Source organism: Anas acuta, chromosome 11 (assembly GCF_963932015.1).
Source record: "Anas acuta chromosome 11, bAnaAcu1.1, whole genome shotgun sequence".
NCBI classification, from domain to species: Eukaryota; Metazoa; Chordata; class Aves; order Anseriformes; family Anatidae; genus Anas; species Anas acuta.
Genome location: NC_088989.1, coordinates 15,685,800 through 15,710,899, shown reverse-complemented (window position 1 = coordinate 15,710,899; position 25,100 = coordinate 15,685,800). Strand labels below are relative to the sequence as shown.

The 25,100-nt window shown below is 62.2% G+C and overlaps 2 protein-coding genes across 2 annotated transcripts; both read right to left on the bottom strand.

Annotated features, from left to right (window-relative positions):
• Positions 1–397: 397 nt before the first annotated feature.
• Positions 398–16,650, bottom strand: TRAIP (TRAF interacting protein). Its single transcript, XM_068694218.1, has 15 exons — positions 16,427–16,650; positions 16,269–16,326; positions 15,957–16,040; positions 11,997–12,036; positions 9,430–9,557; positions 7,020–7,114; positions 6,301–6,414; positions 5,321–5,408; positions 3,726–3,815; positions 3,428–3,516; positions 2,759–2,914; positions 2,510–2,558; positions 1,848–1,973; positions 1,290–1,340; positions 398–625 (listed from the first exon to the last, which is right to left on the bottom strand). Exons 1-15 carry the CDS (start codon positions 16,522–16,524, stop codon positions 497–499), a joined length of 1,395 nt encoding a protein of 464 aa, XP_068550319.1. The 5' UTR covers positions 16,525–16,650; the 3' UTR covers positions 398–496.
• A 130-nt stretch (positions 16,651–16,780) lies between these two features.
• On the bottom strand, positions 16,781–23,153 carry CAMKV (CaM kinase like vesicle associated). Its single transcript, XM_068694223.1, has 11 exons — positions 22,970–23,153; positions 20,348–20,456; positions 19,190–19,321; positions 19,015–19,089; positions 18,787–18,925; positions 18,583–18,703; positions 18,032–18,107; positions 17,803–17,939; positions 17,647–17,725; positions 17,475–17,562; positions 16,781–17,371 (listed from the first exon to the last, which is right to left on the bottom strand). The coding sequence occupies exons 2-11, from the start codon at positions 20,440–20,442 to the stop codon at positions 17,129–17,131; spliced, it is 1,185 nt and encodes a 394-aa protein (XP_068550324.1). The 5' UTR covers positions 20,443–20,456; positions 22,970–23,153; the 3' UTR covers positions 16,781–17,128.
• Between the last annotated feature and the right edge of the window lie 1,947 nt (positions 23,154–25,100).

The following is a 25,100-nucleotide window of genomic DNA, read 5'->3' as shown; positions in this document are numbered from 1 at the left end:
CCCCGCCGGCCCGGCGGCCAATCGGCATCCGAAAGGGCCCGCCCGGGAGGTCGCGCGGCGCCGGCCAATCGGAGCGCGCCCCGCCCCGTGAGGTCACGCGGACGGCACACGCGGCGGGCCAATGGGCTGGCGGCTTCGCTATCCAGCCGCGGGGCAGCCAATGGGCTGCGCCGTGCTGTCTGAGGTCACGGGGTGCCAGCCAATCGGTGTCCTGCTCCCCGTGAGGTCATGGGCTGCACCAGTGCTCCCACCTGCTGTCCAATGGCAGCCCTGCTGCCCTGCCCTGCCAGCCAATCAGCATCCTCCTCCCCGTGACATCACACTCCGCCACCCAATGAGCACCCTGCTGCCCCGTGAGGTCACCGTGTGACGTCACAGCCCCTGTGCTGACATCACAGAAGGAGCAAACGCGTTTATTGTGCAGGAAATGGGGGGAAGGGAAGGGTAAAAGGGGCTGTGCCCGCAGCCAGCCTCCTGCCCGCCGCTCCCCCACGGCTCAGTGCAGGAAGCCGTCCAGCCGCGCCTGGCTGCTGCTGCGGGACGCGGGGGGAGCTGCCGAGCCCGGCCTGGAGCCGTTCTTCTTCTTGCTCCTCACCGCGCAGGGCCGGAGGGCTGCGGGGTCGGTCTGAGGGGAAAAGGGTCAAGGACAGCACACAGCGAGGCCACGGGGACAGAACAAAGCGGCACCTGTGCCAGGCTAGCTTGAGCTACAGCCCTGGGAGCCAGCCCTGGAGGTGCAACCCCAAAAGCATTTGGGAAACGCCCTCGTTAAGGTGCTTCAACAGCAGCAAAGCCCAGCTGTAGTTGAGCTGTAAGGTCCCGACCAGCCCCTAGTTGTGGCACAGAAGGAAGATGCGCACTCCGTGCTAACAGAGCTGCAGGGTTACACAAGCCAGCGCCCCCGGAGCATTTGGGTTTAGGGCAACCTCTCCTCCAGCAGTAGGCCAAGGCCTCCAGGCAGCCACCAGGCCAGGCACAGCGGTATCCCCCAGGAACGAGGGCTGCAGCTGCACAGGCACAGGGCAGGGAGAGGCCCCTGCAAACCATCCTGATTTCTAGCTGCCAGGTCCTTCCCAACAAACCATCCCCCTGTAACATTCACAGCAAGTTCAAGGCCTGGATGCCTTTGCTGAGCTCAGGCACGCTCGGTCAGATGTAGAGAAATGTGAGGGTCCCTTGCGGGTCCCAGCCTCTAAGCAGGGAGTCCTGCACCAGTCGACAGAGCTGGCTGAGACAGGAGGAACAACGCAGGTCCCCCAGAGCATCACTACTGCCACAGGGAAGGATACAGGCTGGATGAACTTTGTTCTGCCTCCCAAGCCGTCGTACCCCATCCTCACCTAGGAGAGAGAAATAAACGTGACTGGAACAGCAGCACAGAGCCGTGGCTACTTCTTGTCTTCAATAAGAAAAGGGGGAGCCTCGCAGGCCACGTGTTCAGGGGGGGTTACAAGCACCTGCAGGCACTCAGGACACTCAGCAGTTACACTAAGGCCTTAGCTTTGGGAAAGGGCAGCCTCTTAGGGAAGTTTGGGGACCTTCCTGAAGGAAACTCAGCCTTCCAGGTTGCCGCAAGGCTTAGGATTTTGTCACTGGGACCGAGTTGTACAAGGAAAATACCCAAAGCTCCAAGGAGGTGGAAGAAGGGGATGTGGAAGGCCACTTAATCCGCTGCCACGCAGGGAGTGACCATCTGTCATCCCTGGAGCTCTGCAGGGCTGGGAGGCAGCCAGGTCGTGCTCCAAGATTTATTTTCCCCACGCTGAATGCAGCAAGGTGGAAGCTGCATTTGATCCTGTGGGGTACCCTCAGGACAGAGGTGTGCAGTGCCAGGCGGCCGTACTCACCGTGCCTGTGTTCTTGTGGGAACCCAGCAAGCTGCCCGGTGTCAGCTTCTTGGAGTGAACGGAGTTCCTGATGAATGCTGGCAGCAGCCCTTTAAGAGCCTCATCCTCCAGATCATCTGCCCAGTTCTGTCCCACAAAAATAACGAGAGAAGCCCTTTAACCAGCACGACCTGCTGAATTTAGTCCACACACAGGCAGCGCTAACAATGCGGGCAGCTACTTGGGGTAACAGGCACGCCCATAGCACGTCAGGCAAAAGAACAGAGGCTCCACACCTCCCACCAGGGCTCGTTTGGAGCAGTGCCTGTGAGGCAGGACGCCGTGCCCCATAAACCTGGGCACAGAGCCCCCCAGCTGACCCCGTGGCTGCTCTGATCAGACCCACGCTGCGCATTTGCTAAGCGCATCTGAGGCAGGACAACCGGCAAGGAGTGCGTGCGTCCCCACCCTCCCTCTCCTGCCCGGCTCCAGCTCTGTGCGCCAGCAGTACGGTGTTTCTAGGAGACAGGCGAGCAGAGCACTTTGAAGTGTGTGCTGTGGCTCTGCAGATGGGCTGGCCTCTGCTTAGAGCATCTCCTGCGTAGGAAAACGGGGCCTTTATCTCAAGCTCGTTAACGGCAGAATCGAAGAGGTGATACAGAAAACAAGATCAGTCCATTTACCTCCACTGTTTCCTTCAGAACTTTCTTTGCCAGGTTTACCACGGGAGGCCTGCAAGAAGCACAAGGAACAAATCAGAGGAGATTCATTGTTCAAGTGGAGCTGGCAAGGACAGACAAGGCCAAGCAAACGATGACAAAACTTGCAGTGCGACACCAGGCAGCTGGAGAGCTGTCTGATCTCACACAGCAACTTCCAAAGCGGCGAGGCTTTGATCTCCTTTAGAAGCAGGAAGAGGAGGGAAAACTCACGGCTTTTTATCCAGCTTCTGCCTTTTCGCAGGGCTGAAGAGAGATTTGCAGGGCTGATTTTCGGGGGTGTCCACATCAAAGGTGGCATCTAGATTGATCTCGTCGCTGTGGGCTGGGCGGTGGAGCTTCGGGTGCCGCAGTTCCACGGGAGCAGGGCTGCAAGGCCACGCGGAGCAGCAGCCATCAGGAGGCTGCCACGCAGCAGACGAGAGGGAGACACAGCTACAAGCCCCCCTGGGGAGCTGCACCACAGCAGCAGGACCAGCATCCAAACCCCGCTCTACTCCAAGTCCCCAAATGGAAAACCCAACCCCCAGGCTTTATGGTCAATGTCCCAAAGTGCTGTTTGACCTCTGAAGGCCTGTGCTCACAGCAGCAGCACCCTGAGCCCAGGGAAACACACCGGGCCGCTGGTGCTCAGCGTACACAGCCCAGTTTGCCAAACTGGGGTAAGAGCACTGGCTGCCAGAAAGGGCATGATAAAATGTAAAGGATGCAGTTCTCAGGCCCAGCCTCAATCAGTCTGGACTCCTCTGTGTGACAAGGATCTCAGGTCCCTGTACAGCAGGGTGTGCTTGCTGGAAGGCCAGCTCTGAGACAGCAGCCTTGGGGATATCTCCTGGCAGGGGAAATATCCTTGGCCTGTATGTCAGGATGAACTTTGCTGACCTTTCGAAGACCAGTCGGCTGAGCGTCTCCCTGGTCACAGATGGCACTTTCAGGGTATCCTGCAGGATGTCTATCTTCTTCTTCAAACTCTGGCGGGAGGAGGGAAAGCAGACAGTGAGCTAAGGGAAGATTTAGGATAAGTACCAGCAGCCCCTCACCCATAAATCAGCACTGGGAGGAGATCAGAGGTGGAGCAGGTAAGGGGTAAGCTGGGCAAAAGCCAGCACAACTCCTGGCTGTGCAGCTGCAGGCCATGGCCAGCTGCCAGTTACTGCAGACTAAAAACCAATATTCTCACCAAGATCTCCTTGTCTGCATTCTTCAAATCCTTCTGGGTGCTTTTTAACTCCTCCTTTGTGTTCTCCAAGTCTGAAACAGTTCTCTGCAGCTGCAGAAAAAAGCAACACTGGTTCCAGCACGCGGGTAAGGGCGACAGGTCCCCGGCAGAGCAGGATGCCCTGCAGCAGGTGCTCCTCTTCCTTGCTTTTGGTTTTCCAGTGCCAACCTCTGACCAGGCTGTCCTACACCAGAGCCATCCAGTGCCTGCTCATTCCCTAAAGCTGCCTGCAGAGGGATCTCCAGGGCTGCGTGCCCAACGCAAGCCTTCCCACAGCCCTTCTGCCTGGTGGTGACAGCTTTCCCGTGTTTTAACGCTTGGCGGCTCCAGCCTGGATTCCTGCAGGGCTCTGCACGCAGCGGATCCCAGCACCAGCAGCCCCAGGCCGGGCGGTGGCCGTGCATCAGCGGCACTGGCACACGGACAAACCCGAGGCACCGGGAGGGCACCAGGAGCCGGGGGCTGAGAGGTGGGCTGGCACCACCACAAAGGACTGGAAGTGGGGTCACAAAGTGACAGCACAGTCACCTTGCTGGCAGGCAAGCCCGGAGCACGCTGACTCGCATCTTGACCCAAGAAAGCCACTGCATTTTGGCACAGACTCAGCCAGAACCAGGGCGACGGCAGCACCCCACGTTAAGGGGTTAACTTGCCTGGGGAGCAGCTCAGCAATCCAAGAGCCTTCTTCCCAGTTTGATGGGACCACAACAGCTATGTCTGGGGAACAAAAATAGGCCAAATCCACCCACAGTCTCTCACTTTGTGAGCTTGGACTTGGGTGCACCCGAGGGAACACCTGCGCCTCGGAGAGCAGGGCTACACACCAGCTTTTCAAGGGGACGTGCTTCCAAAAAGCACAGGGATTGTGCAAAAAGCACAGGGGACGTGCTTCCAAAACTGACACAGGGATCCCTGGCCTGGCCTAACAGAGCCCAGGCAGCCCTGGAACAGGGGCAGCACAGCAACAAGGGGCAAATCTGCAGCTCCGAGCTCTGTGCCAGCTCAGCTCAGAGCAGCGCTAGCCCAGGGAGGCTCTGTGCAAGCCCTGTGTGTGTCCTCACATTTTGGGAACCTCTCCTGCCTGGAGCCAGCACCACGCAGGCCTGCTCCAGCCCAGTCCAGCGGGGGGTTCATTGGGGTTGTGCCAAGCCAGGGCTATGCTCTGCATGGCTGGTGCTGGCTCAGACCTCTCCTTCCCACCCTTCCTAGGGCCCCGATGCTGCAGCACAAGGAGCTGGGGGCTGCACAAGCTGCTGGAGCCCGGGGGAAGCAGCAAACCCCCGCCTGCTGCTGCCTTCCAGGCCAGGCCCCCTGCCAAGCACTGTCTGGCTCTGCCCTGCTGATGTCCCCATAGACCACGGTCCTGATAACAGCCCGTGTTTGCACACCACGGCATCATGCCTGACCCAGAAACCCCAGCCTGACACCTCCCTGCTAGCTGTACCTCTAACGGAGTGCCCAGCACGGGAAGGGGCACTGCACGGGGCTTGGACCAGTTACTGGGAGGGAGCTACAGACCAGGTGCCAGCCTTGTGACTCCCACATACTCCCTGTACCTTGCTGTTGGCAGCAAACAGCTCCTTCTTCAGCTTCTCTGTCATCTCACTGGATACCTTGCGAGCCTCCTTCAAGTTCTCATATTCCCTGAAAAGAGACCAGAAGAATCGTGCTGCGTTTGCATGAAGATGGAGACAGAACTTCTCGGAGACCATTATTCTGCAGCTGCAGAACCACTGGAGAAAAGCCAGGACACAAAGTCCTGTAGGGAACAGAGCTGAGCACATTAACACCGACCAGCAGCGTGTCAAACACACGGCCTCAGAGCGGGGAGGGAGCAGGCTGCGGGGATGCCATGCCTGAGGAGAGGTTCATGAACAAATGGAAACCAGATCCAGCAACATTTCGGCTGTTGGAAGAGACGGCCAGCCAACAGAGCAGCCTCCATGCTGGCAGCAACCAGAGGACTTTCCTTTAAGTGACTTCTCAGAGGCATTACGCTATTGGCCATGCGCATTCATTTCCAATTACACCACGGGGACACTCGGCTCATTACAGCTTTGTATTGAAGCTGCAATTATTCAGCTGCCATCAGAACGGACCCAAAGAAGCCGTGGTTTTGCCCGGCAGGACCAGATGGATTTCCAGGTAGGGGATGGCAGCACTGCAGGTCCCACTTGCCGGAGCAGGTGAGGCCACAGCTGCAGGGTGCAGCGCAGCAGGGAGCACAACCCCGAGCCCCCCAGCCACTCATCTCCCCCCGGGCACGAGAGGAGAAGCGAGGGAACGATAATCACCACATAGGTGCACTGACAGCTCCGGAGACAGTTCCCATGGTGACACACGTGTCACTACAGTGACAACACGAGCGGTTCGGTGTGACAGGCTGCGATCTGGGTCCCCAGGATCTGTCGGTCACAACCCAAAGAGGCAGCAGGAGCCCTGCAGAGCCTGCGTGCCCGCCGGTGCCCAGCAGAGGGGTCTCCCCCTGCACACCCAGGACGGCTCGAGCAGCCCGTGCCCACCGTGCAGCACTCACTTCTTCAGCGAGACGCAGTACACCGCAAGCTGCTCCACTGCTGCCTGCCCAACTCCCATCTCTCGGATCATCTCCTCCACTTCGGGGCGCTGGCTCTGAAGCAACAGTTCGATCCTGCATAAAAAAAATAATTACGAAAATGTACCCTCAGCTCGTGAGTCACGAACAGAGCTGGGAAGGAGCCCGCAGCCCTGCTTCCCCCAAGCAGCTCCCCCAGCCTGAGCTCATGAATGCAGAGGTGGCAGAGAGATGCCAGGGCCCCACTGCAGGCAGGGCGTTCTGCTAGCACGACGTGGGCTGGCTGGAGAAGGGGCAGCTGCACACACGTGTTGTGCACGGGGCTGACAGAGCAGCTTCTGGGCCCCACACCCCTGCAGCTAACTGTACTCCTGGGCTGGGATTTGGGCTCTCCCCCAGCAGCCTCTCCAATAACAGCAGCAGCACGCAGCCACGCTCGGAGGAGTAGGGATGAGGCCGCTCTGAACACAGCTCCGTGCCCTGCTGCTATTTAGGGAGAGCAGCTGCCTGGAAAGGAAGCAGGGGCAAGAGCACAGACAGGCAGAACCTGCTAACGCAGCACTTCCCAGCCTGACAGGGTAAAGGAGAAGTCACAAGCTGGGTGTGAGGGGCTGGCTGCTGCAGCGAGCACAGGAGGACCTCTCCCTCCCTGCTGGGGAAGGGGGGAGGCGTGCAGCCCGGCTGGGGGGGCAGCATCTCACCGCTCCATGGTTTTCAGCTTGTTCCGCAGCCGGCGGGCCTCCTCCTTTGAACTCCTGTTATCCTCCTGCTGCTGCTCCAGGAATTTCATCTGTTTCTGCAGAAAAGCGAGCGCACGCAGACCGTCAGGAGGGCTCCGGGGATTGTTAGAGAAACATCCTGGCTTATGCGCACTGCGGGCAGCTGGGAGCGTATGCTGGCTCTTAATGCTATCACCACCTCAGCAGCCCAGGATTACGGAGAGTTTATCTCCCCCCCTGCTGCACCCCTACCTCTGCTCCTCGCAAACACAGCGGGGTCCGAGTGCTAATCACAAGAGGAGCCTGAAGCTGAAGCTGCTTTGGATCCTTCTCTCTTGCTAGGAGGATTTGTGGGGTGGGCAGCACCCTGTCCGCAGCGACAATTTGCTTTTCAAAAGCAAAGGAGTCCGAAGCAAGCAAACCTTGCTGCTGCTGCATTCTGCTCCCTACCCAGCTAAGCCCTTCGCTTTAGCCTCCCTCTTCTCCTTGCTATTAGCTGCTTAAAGCATAACTAGGAACACTGCGTGGTCTCTCCTGGCAGATCTCAGCCAAGCCAGCCACCCACCCGGGCGCTTCTCTCACCCGCCCAGGGAGGCTGCAACATCTCCTGCAGCCAGCACCTTTCTCTGCTCTCCAGCAGCAGGCAGCAGCAGCGAACTTCAGCTGAGCTCAGGAAACAGAGATCTGCAGTTTGGCAGAGGACGTGGGAAAGCTGGCCTGAATTCACACCACTTCAATGCATCTGTGTTGTCTAAGTTTGCAGGTTCCCTGGCACCTCGCACAGCAGCTTCAAAAAATAAATAAAAAAAAAAAAAGCCCCCAGAGCAGAGCTTTGGGCTGGGTCGGAGCAGGGTCCCCAGCCTCACACAGGCCGGGACAGCAGCAAGCTGTCACACCAAGGTTCAGCAGCAGCTGGCAGTGCCAGCAGAAGCCAGGACAGCCTGGGGGCTCGACCTGCCTCACAGCTAGTAAAGCTGTGTTTTTCCTGCACGTTTACTGCTTTAATCTTGAAATGATCCAGTACAAAGCTTTGCTTGGTGTTCAGATGGCAAACCCCATAGACCACGGAAAAGATTACCCTCAGGTCCCTCATCCTTGTGCCCTGCCCAGCTTTCACTAAAAGAACATGAGCCTACTCAGAGGGCTTTGCAACAGGCAAAGCAACCCCAGAGCCTCCTCCTGAGGCACCCGGCAGGAAAGCTGAGCACAGAGCTCGAGTTGAGCAGCAAGCACCAGCTTCCACTGTCACAAGAGTGCTTTTTTTGTTTGTTTGTTTTACAGGACTAGGAAGCATCAGTACTATCCTGCCACTGGTGTACCCAGGATCCCAAGAGCATCTTGGGCATGACCCAGACCCAGGTTGCCTTTATACCCAAGTAGATTGGGTGCAAATCCATGGGCAGTCAAAAAAAACACAACAAAACACCAAAACCTTTTGCTGGCCAACAACAAGGCCTGTGTGGCGTTAATTCCCTTCTGTAGATCTCCTGCCCTGTGACAGCATCCTGCTGCTAATGCTGTGCAGACCTCAGGTGGCTCCTCCAGGAAGAGCCCAGCTGCTCTGCAGGGACACAACCATGTCCCCATCTTAAAGCTCGCCCCAGCTGCGTGGCCTGGCAGGTCAAGGAACGTGAGATTTAGGGTGAGACCCAAGGGGCAGAGAGCAGAGAGGTGCAGTTCGCCTCTACTCCCCCTTCCAGCCCACTGCTCCCAGTCCCACCTGCCCAAACGCCCCGCACACAGCGGGCAGCCCAGCCCGCCCCGCTGCCGAGGCAAAGTCCCCCTGCTCACCCCCAAAACATCCCAACGAAGTGCTTCTTGCTCTTACTCCCCTTCCACTGGCTGTTTATGCACACTGCATGACTACACACTGAGTCACTGCACGCCGAAGCACAACGGGAATATTTGATCCCTGGACTTCACACATTACTAACCTAACCGAAGGAAAGCCCTGGCAACAGAACAGAGACAGGAGAGTTAGCTGGAGCAGATCCCACTTCAGCTGAAGCTTGCAACTCCCCCTCCGTATATTTTGGGTTGATTTCTCCTCCAATCAAACTACGAAACTAATTTTCCTTGAATCCCGCCTGACCGAAACCAGTTTTAAAAGAACATTCTACCGCAGGGAGCCGGCGCTTCCCCAGCAGGGCGCTGGGGCCGGTTCCCAAACTGTTCCTGCCGATACCTGTGCGGTCACAGCACTGCTGCTGGGCTCAGCCAACACTCCCCAGGCTGGGCTGGTGGCTCCTCCAGCCCCAAACTCCCACCGGCACAGAGCCACGCGTCTGCGTTATCACAGCCTGGGGAGAACCTGGCCAAAACGAGCAGTGCTTGTGCAATGGCTGGAGCCAACGTCCTGCCGGGATGGGATGGGATGGGATGGGAGAGGTACCTTGAGAGAGGAACACAGCATCTCCGTCTCTCCCAGCACCTTCTGGAGCGACTCTATGGTGGCATTGCGCACATCAAGAGTGTCCCGCAGCTCGTCCACAATGGTCTGGCATTCTCGCTTTTCTTTCTCTAGAAAAAGGGAAAACACAAAGGTCACGGCCCAGAAACCCAGCCTTGAGCAGCCCCACGAACAACAGCGGCAGCACAACAGGCGCTGCTTGCGGTCTCAGGCTGCGAGGAGCCGGCCGTTCCTGCAGAGAGCCATTTCCCTAAAAGCTGTCTGCTCTGGGGTTTGTACCGAGCAATTGCTTCTCCCAGTGCCAGCAGGCTTCGAGATTTTCTTCAGTACAGATAACAAGTTCCCTTTAATAGCTTTCCAGTGCCAGCCCTGCTAGCATTAAGCTGATGCATCTTAACTCTTGCGTGCTCTCCCAGGCGGGCGTGCACAGAACTGTTCTCTGGAGTCATACCAAGCTGGAGAGCCTGGTCCCTTCACACGGAGCCTGACGCAGGCGAGCCCTGCGGGATGTGCAGCCATCCTGAACACGCAGGGACCCCACGGCGTCACCGTGATGTCCCCTGCCCTCCCCACAGCACCACCAGCAGAGGTGCAGGCAGCACAGAACGAGGCACACGCCTCCAAACACCGCGGAGAAGATGGTGAAAACCACGCCGGATTTCCACTTGTTTTGGTGAGACAAGGGGAGAACGGCTCCCAGGGCAACAAGCAGCAGCGAGCTGGCAGACCTCAGCGCAGAACAGCCAGCACCGACAGAAAGCTCGAAGCACTTGGGCATGATGGCAAGCTGCAGCCCCTCCGCACAGCCCTGCTGAGAAGGGGGTGAAGCCCACAGCTCGGCACCTTCCTCCTCTGCCAAAATTGTTGTGGCTCCGGGCTGGCAGCGGTGGGGAGGCACCGGGTGCCCCTCCAGGAGGCTGCTCCTCCTTTCAGTCCAGTTTTACACGGTGCCACCGCGGCCCGTGGTGGTGTGACCAGCAGCGCTGCTCCACTGGTGGGCCAGGCAGTACGGGAGCCACCAGGGAAGAAGGGGAGAAACACAGGTGCTAGGAGAAGCATGGAGGGAGAGAAGTTCCTCTTAGCAAAGCATTTTGTCTCCATTGAGCTGAATAACCCACCCTCACCAGAGGCAGCACGACCTGGAGATGCTCTGCTGCATTTGCGGGAACTCCACATCCCCAAAAAGAGCCAGGGCTTCCCCCTCCTCCCTTCCCCAGCTGCCCAGAGGCAGATGGCAGGATTTGAACCTCCCTGTGCTGCAGGAATGAGTTCAAATGAGTCACTCCAAGTGCCTCCCACTTCACCTGCTGGGGCTGCACAGAGCTCCACGCCTCTAGAGCCATTTGCAAGCTGATGAGAAGCTGGCAATTACACAGCTCCGCTACAACAGGGAGCACACAGCACATCTTTAAGGGAAGAATTTATACACAAGAGCCACCAGAGAGCAGAGTGCCCATAGCAAAGGAAGCAGGAGGTGGGAGCGAGCTGCTGCTTTCCAACACGAGAACAGACCGGGATGGGGGGATGTCAGATCCAACCTCTACTCACCAGAAGCCGCGAAGACGAGCAGGCCTTCAAGCAGTTTTTCTTGGATAACATCCTAGCAAGAATCCCAGCCACCTTCCCCAGAAGATCTGGCTCTCTACCAAGTCACCAAACCGCACTGAGCTAGCACGAGAACAGGCCTCAGAATAGCGCCGTGCGGGCCCCCCAGTGCTGCTCTCTGAGGACCGAAGCCCCAGCCCACTGGCTATTCGCGTCTGGCTCGTGCACGCAGGAAAGGCAGAGGGAAGACTACTCCCGGGGCGTGGGTGAGCCCCCAGCATTCTTTAAAGATTTCTCCTTTCTGTTAGCATGTCTTTGGATTTCTGTCACTCCGACTGACATTTTCCTTTGGCTGCTCATGACTCATGTTCCGATGACAGGCTGCCTACAGACGATGCTTAAAACCCATCGACAAGTCTCCAGGGCTTTCGCTTTTCCTGCCTCCCTCAAACATCCTCTAAAATTAAAGATGGGAAAAATGGAAGCGCACACACCAAATCCCGTCTGCTCTTCAAGTGACACATGTGGCACTGCAACAGCCAAACAAACCCAACACCTTCCCACTGCCGCTCGGGCACCACTTTTACCCCCCTCCCCGCTTTTTCTGTTAGCAGGAACGAGCCTTTAGCAACAGCAGCTGCGAGCTTCCCAGAGATGAGACCACAGGCTCTGCTTTCAGCAAGCTTACTCCAGACGTAGCCGTGCTGGGCTTTTATAGCTCTTAGTTGGAGCAAAAGAAATTACACACGTGTATCTAAATTTGCAGAGGGCAGCCCAGTCAGAGCTGCACTGGGCCAGCCTGAGGGCTTGGGCTCCCTCACGCAGGTTTTGCACAGCTTTAGGCAGCCTCTCCTTGGAAAAAGCTCCGAAGAAGCTGCTCCAGAACTAACTCGCAGCCTGCACCATGCCTCAGGAAGGGGCGAGCTCTGCAGACATGATCCTCGGGCCTGACCAGAGCAGCGCACGCAGGCAGAGCCCGGGAGCTGCCGGCAGCTGGAACTCACCTTTTGCAGAGAGCTGAGCCTTCGCCTTGTCCAGTTCATTCTGAAACACAGCACAGACAGCCCGATTAGGAAACAGCCTGCGGAGAAGCTCTCACCATACCTAAAGGACCTGAGAGGTTTCTCAGCAGGCCATTTGCACCAGCCAGGCGCTAAGAATAGCGCGCATTAACAGCGAGCCCCGAGTTACAAACACGGATTATTGCAGGGAACGAAAAGAGCACCTCCAACTGGCTCCCTTCGGGGAGAGAAGAGAAGATCCCAGTTTTATCTTAGCCTTGTCAACCTTGTGTTTCTCACACTGTCAGTCATCTTGTTTTAGCTGAATAATTTTGGAAGGCTCTCAGGGAAACACGGGAAATCAGACAGGAAGGATTTTTATAACGTTTTACCTAAACAAGGCAATAAGGCAGGGATTCTGCCAGACTAGCTGGATCGCGAGCCACTTCGAACTGGGGTGAACTTCAGGCACGTGCAGGTGGGGGACCCGAAGGCACACCTGAACTTCTTAAAGAGTGATGAAGCACGAAACCGAGAGGCACCAGCTGGCACTCCGACAGACGCCGAAGTCGCTGCAGTTTGGGAGGCCGATGAGCTAACAGTTGAGCCAAGTGGCCACAAAGAGATCACCAACAAGCCTCTCTGTCCCAAACCGTGCCACAGAACGTCTCCGGGGCACCCCAAGGGCCTGGGGAAGGTCAGGCATTTCTAACACCTTCACTAAAGAGCGGAGAGAGGGGGCACGCACTTGTGGGTTAAATTATAGATGGAGCGATGCGACCTGCGAGTGCTGGCAAATAGCCAAAGGGAGCACACAGAGTTTATAAAGACGAGCAAAAATATACATATTTTACATCCATATTTATGTAACTCTCACACATTAGAGAGGGAGAGGGAAAAAATACAGGAAAGAGTCAACAGAAGATGACTTAAAAAGCTGTGTTAGAACTGCAGAGGAAAGCACATAACAAGCCAGGCAGGAACTGCAGTGGAATAAAACCTCAATAAAATGCCAACACAGTACAGAAGCCGAGCACACAAATCTGTGCAACCCAGAGTGCTACATGCAAATCGGAGCTGAGAATAGCAGGAGCAGCGGCCGCGGAGCTGACTGGACCAGAGCGAAGCTCTGCTAGTGACAGCAAAGCCAGGAAGGAGAAGATGGGATCTGAAGCTGGGTACGCAGGAGGGACTGGAGGAAAGCCGGGCAGAGCTGGCTGGGATTTGCCCCCAGGGGGACAACAGCCGGAGGGCTGAGGCGGAATTAACTCTGCTGCAGGAACTGTTCCGAAGCAGCTTCCTCTGAGTTCTATTCAGGACCGATTAGTGAGCTCACAAGACGTGCTAATTAGCATGAGAGCAAAAGAAATCCTGGGCTAGCGCAGGCAGCTATGTAACATTACCTCATTCATCAACTTAATCTGAAATCCCTCATCCTCCACCACCGCTCCTAAAGGCTGCTCCCAATTTTCACTCCTCTGAGAGATGCAAGCTCCGCTCTCTTTTCAACCCTGAATTACAAGGCAACGCTGCCGCAGGATCAGATGCGTGTAACCTGACCACAAACAGGCAGCCGTCCGTCCTCCCAGGTTCCTTCCCTCCCCAGCAGATTTACAGGTGGGAATCCTCCTCCTGCCTCCTTTTTGCCAGGAGGAGCAAAATCCCCCAGTCTCCTTCCTAAAACGGGCTCTTGGCCCCCCAGGTCACAAGTGACTGGTAGTGCCAGGTTCCAGATGAGCCCTGGCGAGGTGTCCCACCCCAAAACTAACACTTCTGCTCTCAGAACAGCCGTGTGGAGACTGTTGTGATGGCTGAGGACCATCTTTAAGAGCAGTGCAGGAGGAAAAAAAAAAAAAAAAAAAGAAACCAAACACAACAGGCTGAGCTCTGAGAACAGCTTAGATATGCCGCAGCGCTCGACCTGGGGTCTGCAGCTCCGCCAGGGAAACAAGCCACCCGCGGTGCCTCGGCTGAAGACAATGCCTGGCAGTGGGAAGCAAAGCAGAAACCCAGGGAAGGGTTTCAGACAATGTTGTTGTCTGAAACCCCCTCCCCGGCCCTTCAAAAGCAGCCCCTAGGGAGCGCGACGAACAGGACGGGCAAACAGGGCGAGGCGCGGCAGAAGGGAGTGGCGCGGCAGTTACTGGGGCAGTTCGCGCAGGCAGGGCGAGCAGGAAGGGTGAAGAGCAACCCCCTACCCACACAAACACCTCTTAACCACAGCCGTTAGCTAGGCCATAATGGTCTCCACCAGGCACGGTGCGCTCTCCAGGAAGTCGGTGCACACACACACCGACTGCCCGTTAAAGAATGCAGCGGTTCAGGTCACCGGCCTGCTGCTGCCATCGGCGGGAGGCAGAGACACTGCGTGCGTGAGGTGCGAGCAGGTGGATGACCTGATCCCCGTGGTGGCGGAGCTCAAGGAGGAGGTGGAGAGGTTGAGGGATATCAGGGAGTGTGAGCGGGAGATAGACTTGTGGAGTAACTCCCTGCAGGGCCTCAAGGAGAGGTATCGAGGTGAGACACCCCAAATGGGGGTGGACCCCCTGCCCTGTCGCCGTCGGGCAGAGGGAGGGGACCTGGGAGTTGAGGAGGAATGGAAACTGGTCCCTGCTCGACATGGCAGGCGATGCCCTCCCCTTCCAGCCCCACCTTCCCAGGTGCCCTTACACAACTCCCTTCCAACTCAGGATATTCTATGATTCTATGATTCTAAGAGTCCGCAGTCCTGCCCTGGAGCAAGGGAGCAGGTCTGCAGCACGGCCTGCAGAGTGGGCATGGCTGGGGGAGCCAGCCTTCGGCCCTGGGGAGGAGGGCTAAGGGAGAAGAGAAAGCTTTTCCAGGGCATTTTTCTCCAGCCATACCATTTCTGAGTCACTCATCTACTTACACTTAGGAGAGCTGATCTGAATGCGGCCTACAGGCAATGTTTACCTGTTCCCAGCCACTGCTCTGCATCTAGGGCGCACGGCTCCGAGTGCCCAGAGATGCTTTTTCTTTGCCTCCTCATGCACACTTCGGGCTTGGTTTCTTTATTTGCGGCCCCTGAGAATGACAGTGCTACTGACATCATAGTCTGGCTTGCTTTATTTTAAAAACATACGATATACATATAGCAGTTGCCATGACAATGCTAATTATGGTAATTACTGCACATGCTGATTCTAAACACAAGAGGGTACAAGCGGCCCATTATACCAAGGTCAGCGGATTACTTTTTTTTGGAACAGACCTAACTCCGCCACATACGGAGCCACGCTCCATCCATATTAAACGACGGAGGAGAGCACGGAGCAGCCCCTCCTCGTGCAGGGCCTTCCACCCACGGGTGGCACTTGGAGAACGTGGCCCAGCTCCTCAGCCCCGGCCAGGATCCCCCCGGGGAGCCAGCAGCAGCACTGCCCACGCCCCTGCAGGCGCAGCTCCAGGCAGTCCGTCTCCTAATTTCTCTCAGGAAACCAAGCCAGCCTTGGCACCCTGCCCTGCTTCGTTGTGAGCCCCTGCACACAAACCCACCTGCACAGACACCAGCAGGGAGGGCTCTGTCTAACAGCCCCTTCCTTCCAGGGAGGGGGGGGACCAGGAGTGACGCCTGCCTGAGCCTGGTGCCCTCCTCCTGCCTCTCGGGAAGCTCTGCAGCCACGATCCCACAGCCACCGGTGGCAGCTCAGGGATCCGAGGGGGATGCAGCAGTTGGGGGCCTGTTTGGTGCTGCTGCAGGGCTCCAGGCGAGGAGGGGAGCGTAAGAAGTCTGCTTTGCCCTGCTCTTCCTCGTGCTGAGGTTTGGGCAGGGGCAAGTAAAGCACCACGGGGAGGCTGTGTTGTGACAGAGCTGGGACCGGGGGGGCAGTGGGAAGCAGGAGGAGGCACTGAAGTGTTTTGGGTCCCAAAGATGAGCACAGCGGGCAGCAGCTCGGGGACTGGCACAGCCCCAGCCCCTCGGGGAGGACCAACCCCAAATACCTGTAGGGTCTCCGCGTCCGGCGCCGCCTGCTCCTCCAAGGTGACGTTGAAGAACAGCTTGGTGATGATGTGCCTCTTGCTCACCTAAACGCAGGGGAGAGCCCAGGGGTCGACCCGCACAGAGGGGGGGGCACACAGCGGCTGGGGGGGGGCACGAAGGCAGGGCCAGAAGGGTGCCACTGGGGGGGGGGGGGGGGGGCACTCCCAGCGGGTGCTCAGCTCGGCAGCGGGAAGCCCCCGGTGCTCGGGGGGTGTGTGGGGGTGCAGGGGGGTCCCGGGGGGGTCCCGGGGGGGGCCGGGGGGGCCGGTTACCTGCGTGCGGCACTGCGGGCAGGTCCTGCTGGGCGCCGCCTCGAACCAGCGGCTGAGGCTGCGGGAGGAAGCAGGGGGGGGGTGCCCGGTCATTGCGGGGCACGGTGCCCCCCCCGGTGCGCCCCCCGGTGCCCGGTGCCCCCCCCCCCGGTGCTCACCAGGCGCTGTGGAAGGTGTGCCCACACAGCAGGGCCGCCACGTCCCGCTCGTTGTCGAAAAAATCGGAGCAGATGGCGCAGTGCGCCCGGATCGGCATGGCTGGGGGGGGGGCCGGTCCCGGTACCCCCCTCCCGGTGCCGGTCCCGGTCCCGTTGCAGCCGCGCGGGGCCCCGCGGTTCAAACCCCGCCGCGCTCCCTCCGCTTCCTGCCGGCCCCGGAACCCGGCCCCGCCCCGGCCCCCCCCGCCCCGTTCACTCTGGAGCCTACCGACGGCACCGCCCCCCCCCCCTTAACCCTAACCCCCCCCCCCACCACCACAACCTCCCGGTGCCCCCACACAGCCCCCGCACAGCCCCGGTTTGCCCGCGGCGGGGCCTTTATTTGCCAGACATCCGGGGGTGGGAAGCGGGGTCCCCGCGTGTGGCCCCCCCCCCCGCACCCCCACCCGTGTCCGTGGGGTGCTGGGGGGTCGGGGGGGGACTCCCGGTCCCCGTCCCACCGGGGCCCGGCGCATGCAGCCGGGGAGCCCCCGGGGGGGGGGACACACACGGGGAGAGCGGTGGAAAGGGGGACACGGGGGGGGGGGGGGACACGGGGTGGGGGGGCCATGCAGGGCGCTGCCCCGCTCTGCTGGGGCACGTAGAAAAGTGGGGCGCAGGCTGGGGGCGCGGGGGCCATGCCGGGCTCTGTACAGGGGGTGCTCAGCCGCTCGGCTCCTTGGGGGCCTCGGTGGCGGCGGTGGTGGCAGTGGTGGTGGCGGTGGCAGTGGTGGCGTCGCTGTCCCCGTTACACGTGGTGGGGGCCGGGGTGGTGGCGGTGGTGGGTGGCGTGGTGGGGGCTGGGGGGGCCGCGCTCTCCGTGGTGGTGCTGGCGGTGCTGGCAGCTGGCTCCGTCTGCTCGGGTGCCCGCAGGCGCTTCATGAGCGTGGTCACCCGCACGGCTTTCTGCGGGGGGGGGGAGAGGGCGTCAGGAGCCTTCCCCCCCCTCCCCAAAACACCAAGGGGAGGAGGAGGCTTGGGACAGTGCCTGTGCCCTCCCCCTGCCCACCTTCCACTTGGCCCTGGCAAAGTTCTTCTCGATCTGGGCGCAGACGCCGTCCTTGATGTTCTTGTCGGAGGCGGCGTTGCCGGAGATCCTGCGGGGGGTGCAGCGGGGTGAGAGGCCCCCACCGCCCCCATATTGTGTGTGTGCCCCCCCCCATCGCCCTGCCGCCCCTCACCACTCGTGGGAGATGGCCTCCTCTGCCGTGATCCGCTGGTCCTGCTCTACCTCCATCAGCCGCGTCACCAGCTCCTTGGCTGGGGGCAGGGGGGTGTCAGCGCCAGGGGACCCCCTGCTCCCCTCGTGTGTCCCCCCCCCCAGCACCGGGGCTCACCCGCCTGCGAGATATCGTCCCAGTAGGGCGGGTCGAACTCGTAGTCCCCGGCCAGGATTTTGCGGAAGAGGTTCTTGTCGTGGTTCTCGTAGTCATCCTCGTCCGCCTCCTCGTAGAAGGGGGGGTTCCCCGAGAGGCTGCGCGGGGCGGTGTGCGAGTGCTCAGCGCCCCCCCCTGCCCACCCTGTGCCCCCCCGTCCCCGTGCCCCCCGTGCCCAGCCCGCACTCACAGGATGTACATGATGACGCCGATCGCCCAGCAGTCCACCGGCCGCCCGTACCGCTGCCGCCCCACCACCTCCGGAGCTGCGGGGCACAGGAGGGTGGCGGGGGGACAGGTCCCGTCCCGGGGACCCCAGTAACTGCAGACCCCCAGGGGGGAGAACCACCAGCCCTGGGCACCCATCTGCCTCCCCGTGCTCGGCAGCCTGGGGCTGGATCCGCTCCTCTGGCTGCTCGCAGAGCTCTGGGAGCAGGGCGAGGGGGCCATGGGGGCACCCAGGATGGGTCCTCGGGGTGATGGGGAGCAGGAGGGACCCGCTAGAAGCACCCAGGTTGGGTCCCTGGGGTGCTGGGCAGTGGCCATAACCAACCAGGAGCCCCCAGGGCGGCAGGGACCCCCAGGGAGCACCCACCAGCAGCAGGAGGGACCCGCTGGGAGCACCCAGGAGGGGTCTCCAGAGCAAGGGGCACCCATCGGGTGCCCCCGGGATGGTCGGGAAGGACCCACCGGGAGGGCAGAGAGCTCCGGGGACACCCCCGCCTCCCCCTGCGCCCTCACCCAGGTACTCGGGGGTGCCGCAGGGCTCCTTGATCAGGCCGTTCTCCAGCTTGGCCAGGTGGAAGTCGCTGATGACGATCTTGGAGTTCTTCAGGCGGTTGTAGTACACCAGGTTCTCCAGCTGCCGGCGCGAGGGACGTCAGCACCCACGGGTGCGCCCGCACCCACAGGGGACCCCCCCCCAGCCACGCGGCCGGCACTCACCTTGAGGTTCCTGTGCACGATCTTGAGCGAGTGCAGGTAGGCGACGGCCTCCAGCACCTGCCGGATGACGTTGCTGGTGTCCTTCTCCGAGTAGTAGCCCTGGTCCAGGATCCAGTCGAAGACCTCCCGGCCCGTGGCCCTGCCGGCGCCGAGAGCAGGCTGCCAGCAGCCCCGCGGCACGGCCGCAGCCCTCCCCCCGGCCCCCCGCCGCCCCTCTGCCCCGCTTACAGCTCCAGGAAGATGAAGTACTCCTTGCGGGTGATGTAGACGTCCACCAGCTGCAGGATGTTGGGGTGCTTCACCCTGTGGCGCCCAGGGGATGGCGGTGGGTGGGTGGGTGTTTGGGTGCCCCCCCCCTGCGGCCGCGGGGTCCGACCCGGCGCCGCCCAGCCCCGGCACTCACATTTTGAGGATGATGATCTCGTTCTTGGCCGCCTTCCGCACCTTGCGCCCGTCCCGCTTCAGAAACTTCTTGCAGGTGTACAGCTTGCCCGACGTCTTCTCCTTCGCCCGGAAGATTTCACAGAACTCCTCCCTGCAAGGCAGCGGGGGGGGGGGAAGGGGGAATCCATCTCAAATCAGCAAATCAATAGGAAGAGGGGGGGGGGAAATAGGTAGGAAGAAAGCCCCTTCCCCACCACAGGGCCACGGGGGCTCCTTGAGCACGGGGTGGGACTGATCCTGTCCCCGCACGGCACTCGCGGGCAGATGGATGCTGCAACCCCCTCAGCACCGAGGCTGAACAGCAGCAGCCTGCCTCAGGATTAATTCAAGTGCCGCGTTGGGGAAGGAGGAAGGTGAGAGGCGCCAGCTGCCTGAGGGCAGTGAAACGGTCCTGGTCTGTTATTAATGGTGTTTGAGCCCTTCGGCACAGGCAGGGGCCGTGGGGACTCTCAGCCCTCAGCTTTCCACCCCCCCCAGCCCTGCCTGGCCGTGCCAAAACCCTCGAGGGGTGTAGGGGAGCCAGGACCCAAACAGAGGGGCTGCTTTTAGAACGGAGCCAGGCTCGGGCAGTACCCAAAAGAGTCCCCGCGGCCACCCAGCACCGCCCCTCCGGGCATCCCCAGCTCTCAGATGCCCAGCGCCGTGGCCAAGCACCCTCAGCACCTCGGAGCCCAATGACAAAATCCCCGCCGGGTGCTTTGGGGTCTCATCGGTCTCTGTCGGCAGCTGGATCCCACGGCTTCTCCTTCTGCACCATGAGAAAAACTCGCACCCCAAGTGACATCCGCGTCCCCTCTCCTGCCCTGCTCCCGGGAGGTGCCGCGGGGAGCCCCAGCTCTGCAGGATTGCTGCAATCCCAGCAGATATTCGGGAGGGGAGGAGGGATGGGTTATCGGAGGTGCTATCAGCGAGCAGCCGTGGAGGGGAACCTCGCCACCGTAAGCAGCCCCGTCCTCAGAGCAGGCAGCGAGGAACTCGGGGCACCCACTGGGAACGGGGATTTGTCACAGAGAAAGCGCCCTGAGTGCCCCCAGCCCCAAACCACTGCGCTCCCTGTCCCTCGGCGTGGGGTTCGGGTCCCCAGGGGCACCCCGGGGCCCGGGAGGGACAGACTCACGTTTTGATGACCTGGCCCAGGTCATATCTGTCGGTCACCTCGGACGGCTGGTTATAATCTTTCTTGTCCCCCAGCGTCACGCAGCCAAACGGCATTGCAGGGCCCAGTGCTGGAAGGGCAGAGAAGGCAGTGAGCGCCCCGGCCCCGCTGCCTGCCCCAGCCCCACCCGAGCTGCGCTAATTAACGCGAAACCCGGCAAGGCGCAGCGCCGTGCACCCATCCCTGCGGCACCCAGCCATCCTGCCTGGGCTGGGCTGCCAGCCCGCCCCCCAGCCCCCATTTGCGGGCTCGTTAATGAGTTTATTCCGTAGCCAGAGCCGGGAGCAGCCTGCTGGGGAAGCGAGCGGAGGCGACCAGAGCGGCTCCTGTTTCTCAGCCTGTTTCTGCCCCATGGTGACGCTTCTCCAGCCTGGGCATCACCCGCTGCGTGCTGCCCGGCGTGCAGCCCTTTAGCAGCGATGTCGCGCCCTCGGTTTTCCAGCTGGGGCCCCTCCGAACCCAGACTCTGCTCGGGACGAAGGGATTTTTCCCCTTTCCCACCCCGTTACAGGGAAGAAGTTCCAACCGCCGGGATTTTCTGACGGTTCACGAGACCCCGAGGGCTCCCTGCATCCTGCTCAGCCCCAGCAGGACACGGCGCGGTGCCAGAAGCACCCATGGCCCAAACCTCCCCGAACACCGTGCCGAGCCGTGCTGGCCTTGCCGTGCCGTGCCGGCAGCGCCCGCCACCCCGGTGGGCCAGGATGGCTGAGCGGGATGCGGGCGCCGGCACGGCGGGTACCCAAGCGCTGCGCCTGTTGCTATGGCAATGGGAGCTGGAGATGCAGAAAGCGGCACATCCTGCGGAGGGGGCAGGGACGGGCAGCACCCGGCGGCACCCGACCCACCCGCGGGGGCTCAGCCCCGTCCCCGGGTCCGGCCTGCGGCACCTGGGGTGCTCACCGGGGTGCTCCATGGGGTGAGCGACCCCAAAAGCGGGCAGGATGCAGGCGCAGTGAGGCAGGGGTGCGGGCACGCTCCTCCCTGCGCTCGCTGCCTCCATCCCCGAGCAGCGCCCGCGGGGAGGGTGCGCAGTGCTCGCACAGCACCTGGGTGCCATCCCACCAGGAAAGCCCTCGCTGGGCAAGAGCTGCTGTCCCCGTCCCACTCTGGAGGAGCAGAGCGCCCATATGTGCGAGAGCACTCGTGGTGCTCGTGCTGTAGCCCCGACTGCAGCGTTCCAGCCCTCGCTCGGCTCATCGCAGCAGGAATTGAGCTCCGTGTCCCCGTGCCAAGCCACGCTGCCCCTGCCGTGCCCGGGTGAGGGGGACGAGGGCTGTCCCCGCAGCCGGCAGCGTGGCCGCGGGTCGGCAGCAGCGGGGCTGGCTGGCTGGGAGCGCTGCCAGGCTGCGTGGTGCCAGGGCTGGCCGCGAAGGGGACCCAGGTGGGACGGTGTAGCGGGGTCGTGGCGCTGCCTCCGCGAGTGCTCGGCTCATCCGCACTCATAAAGCGAGTTCCTGCTGCTTCGGTGAGGCCCCATCCTGCTGAGGCTCAGCACCGCCACCGTCCCCTGCCCCGGGGCTGGCTCGGGGGGGCTCGGCACAGCCCAGTGCCCCATGTCCTGCAGGGGAGCGCACGGCGAGGGGCAGCCAGGCAAGGCCTGGGTGCGGGAGGGGAGGCTGGGTGCTGCGCTGGCACCTGCACGCAGCCTGCCCCCCCCCCCCCCCAACACTGCGAAGCATCTAATTTCGGAGCAGAAGCAACAGCGGGTGTAAGACAATAGCGGGGAAGTGGGTGGCCGGGTGCGGATGGCACGGAGGGATGACGCAGCCGCGCAGCCCTCACCAGCGTCTCCCCCAGCCCCCCAAAACCCGGCTCTGCTCCACGGCGGGGGGACCAGGGGCTGCCGCTTGGCCCGCTCCATCTCCGGCCCCGCTTCCACCTGCAGCTGCCCCGCTGGCGTTACGGGGGGGTCCCCGCTGCGCCCCACGTCCCACGGGAGGGATGTGCCGGGGCAGAGCGCAGAACGTGGCCGGGCCGGGGGGGGGGGGGGACACCTCTGAGCCCCCAGTGCAGCAAAGCGGAGGGCAGCGGGAGCCCGGGGTGCAGCGGACAGAGGCAGCGCGTCGGGCCGGGGCGCAGCCGGTGCCTGGGGGGGGTCCCGAGCCCCCCGCCCCGAGCTGGTCCCGGTGCTCCCCAGCGCAGGGAGCGCCTCCCCGGGGGCGAGCGGGGAGCGCTGCCGCAGTGGGGAGCGGGGCTGCGGGGAGGGCAGGGAAGGAGGAGGGAAGGAGGGAGGGAGGGAACAGCGGGGTGCTCGGCGCACGGAGCGGCGGGCGGGGGTCCCGCGGGGGCGGCCGGGCCGGGGGGCGAGCGGCGGGGCGCGGCGCCCGGCGGGGCTCGGGGGCAGCCGTCGGGGCGCACCCGCAGCCGGGCACGGCGCGGCCGGGGGGGGGGGGGGGGACCCCGCGGAGGGGCACGAAGCGGGGCCGAGGGGGGCGAGGTGGGGGGCGGCAGCCCCCGGCCAACAAGTGGCCGACCCCGGCGGCCCCCCCCCGGCGCACGGCTGGGCACGGCACGGCTCGGCACGGCTCGGCACGGCCCCCGCCCCCCCGGGGGCTGTCCCGCCGCGGCCGCCGCGCTCACCTTGTCGCCTCTCCGACCGCAAAGGGGGGGCCGCGGCCCGGGGCCGCCGCCGCTCGGGGAGGGGGGCGCCGTGCGGAGCCGGGCCGGTGCCGAGCCGAGCCGAGCCGAGCCGAGCCGTCGGTCCGTCGCGGCGCGGCCCCGCGCGCCCGGCGCGGCAAGTTGGGGGGGGCGGGACCGCGGGGGGGCCCTCCCCTCCCCCCAGCCCCCCCGCTCCGGCTTCAGCCCCGCCCCCTCCCGTGACGTCACCCCAAACTTTGCGCCCCGCCCCTCCCGGGCGCGGGAGCCGGCACCCACGGGGGACGGGGCGCACGTGGACACGGCACGGGGCCCCCCCCCGGGGAGTGGGGACCCCCGCGAGGGGCAGGTCAGCGGGGAGGGGCGGAGGGGTGGGGGGGGGTGTGGGGTGAGGGGGGGGATGGGATGGGACGGGATGGTTGGGATGGGATGAGACAGGATGGTTGCGATGGATAGGATAGGATGGGATGGGATGGGATGGATGGGATGGGACAGCTGGGATGGTCTGGGATGGGATGGGATGGAATAGTTGGGATGGAATGGGATGGGATGGGACGGGACGGGACAGGATGGATGGGATGGGATGGGATGGGATGGATGGGATGGGATGGGATGGGATGGGATGGGATGGGATGGGATGGGACGGAATGGGATGGGATAAATGGATGGTGTGGGACAGAAGTACAATCTTGCGGGAGCTGGGCAATTTCCCTCGAGCTCCATCCCTCCAGCTGCGGGGCCAGAGCTGTTGGGGCTCACTGTCCCACTTTCTTCCCCAAAATGGCAAGAAAAGGGTGGCAGCCTAACATCGTGGGGCCCCCCAACCCCCTCACTTGCTGCCTGCTGCCCAGCTGCTCCTGACACTCATCCACTTGTGTCCCCTGCCGAGACTCGGCGTCCCCGTGCCCCCCGCTCCCATCCCACGTGGCACCGAGCCCCAGGCCCTGGCCCCAACGCCACGCGCGCCAGGTAATTAACAGCACACGAGCCCTGGGGAATTAGCAGGGCACCGTAGTTTGAGCTTCTAATCAAGAGTTTAATCACACAGCCTGGAAGCAGCGCCTCGCTCCGTTATTAATCTCTGCCCCCCCCGGGAACCTTGAGTGTAACTCGCAATTAATCAGCAGGTGCCCGCCGCCGCCTCGGGCCTGCCCTGCGCCTGCTCGCTGGACGAGGGCCGACCCGGTGGGACAGCGAGCTGCCGCGGCATCGCCCGCCCGCCCGCCACGGGGCTCCCTCCTGGCACAAGAAGTGGGATGCCTGCCCCGAACCAACCCCAGGCCCCGTGGCACCCCACAGCCCTGGCTCTTGCCTGGGGTCCAAGCCCACCCAGCGCCCTGCTTTGGGGCGATGGGCTCTGCTTGTGCCTGCTGTGTCTTGACCCACCCCCCATGCACCCACTGCACCGTGCACCCAGCGCCCTGCACCCTCATATCCACCACCCCACGCCCCCGCTGCCCCACACGCCCCAAATCTTTCCCAGCACCCCTCGGAGAGCCGCCAGCCGGCCGTGGGGTGCCGCCCGCTCCTCGGGGACATCCCCAGCCACCCCCCTGTGCCCCACACGTGTGTCTGGGGGGCTGCAGTGCCAGCCCGGGGGGCACGGTGGGGGGGGCGCAACGTGCCCGTGACTCAAGCGCCACATGGCACCGCATCCCTGCGTGCTCACCATCGCCATGGCAACCGGCAGGCAATCAGCGGTAATTGCGCCGCGCGTCGGCCTGGCAACGGGGCCAAATAAACCCCATCCCCTCCAAATAAACCCCATCCCCTCCTTTCGGGAGGTCCAGAGAAAAAGCACGGGGGAGTTGCCCCCCACACGCCCCCAGACCCTTTTTGGGGTCAGCAGCAGGACCGGCGCATGGCAGCGGGGTCGGCGTGGCCGTGGGCGTCCCGCGGTGGCCACGGTTCCCGCGAGGCATTGAGGGCACTTTGGTGGTCCCGGGGCTCTCGCAGCCCCTGAGCCCAGGGGGAGGGCACGAAGTGCAAGGAGCTGGGTGGGATGGGGAGAGAAATCCAACGACCCAGGGCTCTTTGGTGGGAAAAACTCCGTCGGTGTGCAGCGGGGAGGACAGGGGCTGCTGGGCGCATTTTGCGAAGCTCCAGACCAGGCATG